The 6,301-nt window shown below is 36.6% G+C and overlaps 1 protein-coding gene across 1 annotated transcript in view; it reads left to right on the forward strand.

Annotated features, from left to right (window-relative positions):
• The first annotated feature begins 3,812 nt into the window (after positions 1 to 3,812).
• The window catches only part of LOC128624396 (CD59 glycoprotein), a 4,728-nt gene continuing 2,239 nt past the window's right edge, over positions 3,813 to 6,301 (forward strand). Inside the window, exons 1-3 of the mRNA XM_053652021.1 lie at positions 3,813 to 3,933; positions 4,151 to 4,203; positions 6,258 to 6,301. The exon at positions 6,258 to 6,301 is cut by the window's right edge and continues 79 nt beyond it. Of these exons, the coding sequence (XP_053507996.1) occupies positions 4,155 to 4,203; positions 6,258 to 6,301 (93 nt within the window). The 5' untranslated portion in view covers positions 3,813 to 3,933; positions 4,151 to 4,154. The remainder of the gene's footprint in view (positions 3,934 to 4,150; positions 4,204 to 6,257) is intronic.

Raw genomic sequence — 6,301 nt, forward strand, 5'->3', positions numbered from 1 at the left:
CACTGTCGATATATATCAATCAGGAAATGGGTTTCAAAAGAATCTCCTAAACATTAGCTGAACCATGGAAAAGTGTGAAGGCAAGTGGAGAAAATGGGGCACTACAGTGACATTACCAAGAACAGGACATTTTTCCAAAATTGACAAAATGACAAGAAGAAAATTTATCAGAGAGGCTGCAAAGAGACATACGCAGCATTAAAGAAACTGTAGAATTATCTGGCAATTACAGTCTCTCGTATTCTTTACTATTGGATAGGGTGGCTAGACGGAAGCCCTTTCTCACCAAAAAACAAACAAGCATCCAAGTCTGCCAAAATTTTGGCAAAACATACACACCCCAAGCCATGTGGGAAATGTGGTCTGGGTATAATTCTAAAAGATATGTTTTGTGAAAAAGAGAACACCATACCCACTGTGAAGCATGGTGGTGGAAGCATCATGTTGTGGGGCTGCTTCTCTTCAGCTGGTACTGGGACTCTAGTCGAAATGAATCATGGCTAGCTCCAATTACCAATCAATTTTGGCACAAAACCTGCAGACCTCTGTTAGACAACTGAAAATAAAGTATAATTTCATACTTCCAATGATGTACAAAGCACAAATCCAAGTCAACAAAGAAATGGTTTCAAGAAGAAAAAGATCAGCGCTTTTGAATGGCCCAGTCAGAGCTCAGATCTAAATGATATGTAGAGGACTGTACACAGGAGATCCCCGCACAATTTGATATATCTGCAGCGTTTTTGCAAGGAAGATTGGGATTGCCAAATCAAGATGTGTAGACTCTACAAACAAGTTTGTAGCCTTGACTCTTACCCAAAAAGACTGTGTTCTGCATTACAAGCAAAAGGTGCTTTAACAAAATCCACAAGCAGACTTACTGTTTTATTTGTGGAATTTGTTTATTAACCTCCTGGCATTAGTTGATCCTATACACCGAACAATATTCATGACATGAAACATACAAAGGTGCTCGGCCCTTGACTGTTTTACAAGCATGAAAAGATTATAATGGATTGTAATGACTTACAGTGATTTCTTCAGAAATAACACACCATTTCTGTGTATATAGGTACAGCTGGTAGAAATGTGCCCTGCAATGGGTTCTCACCCTGTCCAGGGTGTCCCCTGCCTAGTGCCCCGAGTCTCCTGGGATAGGCTCCAGGCTCCCCATGACCCTGCGTAGTGTAAGCGGTACAGAACATGGATGGATGGATGGATGGTAGAAATGGTTCAAATCAGTGGTGTTATTGTACCTGACCTTCTAACTAAGCAGTGTGTACTCATCATCAACACTAGGTGGGAGTGTCTTACTGTTTTTTGAAGAGAGGCCTAGCAGAACAGCAGAACCTACCGCGTCTGTCTGTCAGCATATCCACCCATCCTAAACAAGATGATTTATTTCGAGGAAAAATTCCCATATATAATTGAGTACCGTAGTCAAAAATCTGTTCTGAATGTGTTCAGGTAGCAGGGTTGAGTGGATGTTGTGGAATGTGACTATATTTTTTAGAACTTATAAAGGATTAATTGTGAAAATAAATATTATAAGCATGAGCTTGTTAAAAATGGAACGTTTAATGATTATATTTCAGGTAAAAATGCTGTTTTCTAAGTGCTGTAAATAGGTTTTATTAATGTTTTAGTAACGTTATTTATCTTAAACATGTACATCGTCGATGTCAGGATGCTATACTTAAGTTTTAAATGTATTTTACCTTTCATTTACATACAGTTTTGTTAATGTAATTTTACCATTTTCTCAGGCCAAATTTTGGCCGTATAGCTTCCATTGAAATGAATGTAATTCATTCATTCATCTTCATTTACTGCTTTATACACCCATGCACACATTCATTCACACCTAGGGGCAGTTTTAGCCAATTGACCTGCCAGCATGTTTTGGGGAAGTGGGAGGAAAGAGGACTTTAGTTACCTGACTGGCAGGCCTTTACAGCCTCATCACAGATCACCTGCTCATCCAGGGGATAGCCAGAGCTGAGTCACCAACCCATACAATCATATAGAATAATGATTCTATTAACAGCAGTTTGCTGTAATTGAAGTTCCTGTAGTTTCCAGTATTACTCAAGCTTGAAGAACTTTCAGTACTAAAAAAAACAAGAGTTGTTTACAGAGTGAATAATGAATCACAGTGAAGCAAATATAGGACATCCCGAAACAGACAACACATACCATTTGTAGTACTGCAAGATGATAGCAGGAACATGGTGTACACACCTTGCTAAGTTCATTGTAAACACTCTTATCTCTCTGTTCCCATCTTAACATTTTCTCCCTTTGTTCCTTTGTTGACTCATCCACCAGTGCACAAAAGCAGTTTCAACCAGTAACATACAGACAAAGCCTTTGACCATGTCTCCCTGAATAACATTTGCTCGTATTCCTATGACTTCCTGAAAAACCATACAGTGGTGCTTGAAAGTTTGTGAACCCTTTAGAATTTTCTATATTTCTAGATAGATATAAGCTAAAACATCATCAGATTTACACACAAGTCTTAAAAGTGGATATAGGAAACCCAGTGAAACAAATGAGAGAAAATTACATTGAAAACACCTGACTCTAATTTCACCTTCAAATTCACTGATAATCCTAGAGGTTCACATGCTTTTGCCACTCACAGATATGTAATATTGGTTCATTTTCCTCAATAATTAAATGGCCAAGTATAATATTTTTGTCTCATTTGTTTAATTTGGTGAATTTTATCTACTTTTAGGACTTGTGGGAAAATCTGTTGATGTTTTAGGTCATATTTATGCAGAAATATAGAAAATTCTATGCAAATATGCCTTCCACCTAGCCAATCAATAACCCATTGTCTCTATTGTGTGTCAAGCATGATATATGCACTACCTTTCTTTGAATAAATCAGAGATCTTGCCATTTAAACTTTGTGTGTCTGTGTGTTATTTGGCAAACTCTCCCAAGGCCTTGGTCTAGAAAGTGTGTGCCGTGGCGAGGGCGCCATCTTTCTTATGTACATCCTCTTTCTCGTTTCCAACCCTCTATTCATAAATCTTAACAGTTTTATGGAGGCTCATTCCGGGATATTGATTCACAATTCCCTATTCAACACACCTGTAGTGAATAACCTTCTGTTAGTGCTGTTTATGTGGAAGTGCTATCTTGCTTATCTTTAGTATGACAATGAGTTCTTACAGCACAGTGTTTGCTGTAGGGCAGCTGTAGATTCTTACTACATACTTTCCATGTATTGTGCAACAGAGGAGATTTTATGGCATTTAATGTCTCCAGTACAAACAAGTTTTTGCTTCCTTTAACCAGCAATGAAATGAAAACACAGTGAAAGCACTAATTCCTGAAAACTTGAATGTGTCTTTCCTATAATTTCAAATCCAGCATTTTCTCATGGATGCAAATTCATAACAACTTGAACAAGCGCACATAAGAAAAGTTTAAAGTTAGCAAAAGGTGTTCCTTATGTCATTGTTCAGTGTATAAAGTGAAGTGAAACTGCTCACTAGAATTCTTATTCATATCATTCACACTTTTAAACACACTGTGTACGCTGTGCTTGACCATGAATTTCAGTGTTTGTTCAATCTGATACATGCTGGCAGTTAGGATTTCATGGCAGTGAATCAATGCCAGTAGATGTGTTATTCTTGTGGAATGTGTTTTGTAAGGTAGAATACTTTTGTGCAACAGAATGCAATAAATCACATGACTTTTTTTAACACTTTGTTTTGTTTTGTCCATTAATGTGAAACCCTGTACTCTCGAATTTATTCATAGGTGAAAGTCCATAGCACCTATGAAAGCTAGAAGGGAGGGAACTTGCACATCAGATATGTATATAAAGGAGGACAGATAAATTGGTGCAACTCAGAACTGGTACACAGTCAACGCTCACAGACTACTTTACTGCACTCTCAAACATTGAAGGTAAGATCTTATAGAATATCATTCTAACTGAGATGTTGAATGTTTTTTTGTTTTTTTGTTTTTTACTTGTAATATACTTATAAAAATTCAATTTTAGTCACTTAGATTACATAGTTTATATGTAGCTACTGTGTAACAGCCAAACTTGTTCCCTGGGCATTTTTACAATTAACCAATTTTTTTAATGATTTTTTTTTAATCCCTCTATACACTGTAGAAAAATGAAGACTCTAGTTCTGACTCTGTTTCTTGCCTTGATGCTGATGAGTGGTGAGTGTCAATAAGGGTTCAGGTTGATTTAAAACAAAACCTGCTTCTTATTTCTATGATAATGCCTCAGTAACTATAATGTACAGGTAAAAGATGGTTCAGAAAGCAAGTGCAAGAACAGGCTAAAACAAACAAGGATCATCCTTGATCATAAACATCAAATCAAGACATACATCCCCAATTCCAAAAAAGTTGGGGACGCTGTGTAAAATGTAAATAAAAACAGAATGCACAGTAACGCATACTTTACCAGCCTTTTGTTGCCCCGTCCCAACTTTTTTGAGATGTGTTGCAGCCATCAAATTCAAAATGACCTTATTTTTTTCTTAAAATGGTACATTTACTCAGTTTAAAGATTTGATATGTTTTCTGTGTTCTATTGTGAATAACATATGGGTTTATGAGATTTGCAAAACATTACATTCAGTTTTTATTTACGTTTTACACAGCGTCCCAACTTTTTCGTAATTGGGGTTGTACAAATACATATTAAACTTGAGAACATCGCTTGGACCTATTGAGACAAGTGCACAATAAGACTTTGCAAAGAAACAAAGGAACAGAAGGGCATAGAGAGAGAACTAATCAAGGACTGACCTCAGAGTACTTTACTGGGCAAAAAAAATATTTTTAAAAATGGCCCAAGCCCAAAATGGCAAAAAATTAAGCTTTTAACAGCAAATTATTGGTCAGAAAATTATCAAGAATTAAACAAATGCACTCCTGAGACCTGTTGTGCCAAACCTGATACCTTTCACTCATTTACTAAAGCTAGAAACAGGGAAATTCACTTATATAGTCTTCTTGGATGCAAAGGTAAAATCATTATAATGATTAAAATGTTTAATTTTAATCATTAAGATTAAAATGCTTGAGCAGGAATTAAACAAATAGATAAAGTAACTTAGTATGGGATAACTTTTCCCTTTGATTTCTCTAAATGTTTAAGCATTGTGGTTAAACTTGCAGATAGCTTTTTATTTGATTTGATTTTTACTTTATTTTCATTTCATACACCCAGACATGTGTTAGTTAGAATTTTATCTCAAACATTTTAATCATTATAATGAGCAAAAGGTTTCAGGAGTGCATTTGTTTAATTCTTGCTCATTTTCCGACCAATGATTTGTTGTTAAGACCATTAAAAGTTTAATATTTTGCCATTTTGGGCTTGCCATTTTTATTTATTTTCTACCCAGGAGTGTAGGTGTACATGTTAGCTAACCAATGAGTCACAGGACCGGGGTGCACAGGGAGAGAACTCAAAACAAAGGATAAGAGAACTGTGCACTAAGAGGGGAAATTCATAACAGTAAAAACTTCTAAATTGTTAAAATGACACACGAAACATCAAACACAAAGATACAGCCGTCTACGTCCAGTGGACTATGGTATACAAGTGAAAATATAAACCCAATCTAAAAGACATGTATGATGTTAGCATACATTTTAGCCACACACACACACACACACAAAAAAAATTCAGCTTATTATACTGGCCTAGAATACAATGGAAGGAAGGATATAATCTATTTCAACATATAAACACAGACACAGTTGGCTGTCCCATTTCATAAAGATGCAATGGTAAACTTGATATACTTTGACTGGTGCTGCTGTCACGTTGAAGGGAAATATTAAAATTATTAGAAAATATTAGAGTGGATATTAAAATTATATCAATAACTGTACATTAGGCTGATTTTGTGGGCGGCTGTGGCTCAGAGTTGTCCACTAATCGTAGGGTTGGCGGTTCGATTCCCGGCCCCCGTGACTCCACATGCCGAAGTGTCCTTGGGCAAGACACTGAACCCCAAGTTGCTCCCGATGGCAAGCCAGCACCTTGCATGGCAGCTCTGCTACCATTGGTGTCTGAGTGTGTGTGTGAATGGGTGAATGAGAACCAGTGTAAAGCGCTTTGTAGAACCGCTAAGGTTAAAAAAGCGCTATATAAGTGTAGACCATAAAATGAATGAAAAATGCAAAAACAGTTTTTTATAAGTAGTATGCTTGCAGAAAGTTTATTGTGACTTTTGGTCTCCACTCTCTTACAGGTTCTGCTCTGAAATGCAACTATTGTATTTCACGTAATGGTGTC

The sequence above is a fragment of the Ictalurus furcatus genome, chromosome 20, assembly GCF_023375685.1.
Source record: "Ictalurus furcatus strain D&B chromosome 20, Billie_1.0, whole genome shotgun sequence".
NCBI lineage: Eukaryota > Metazoa > Chordata > Actinopteri > Siluriformes > Ictaluridae > Ictalurus > Ictalurus furcatus.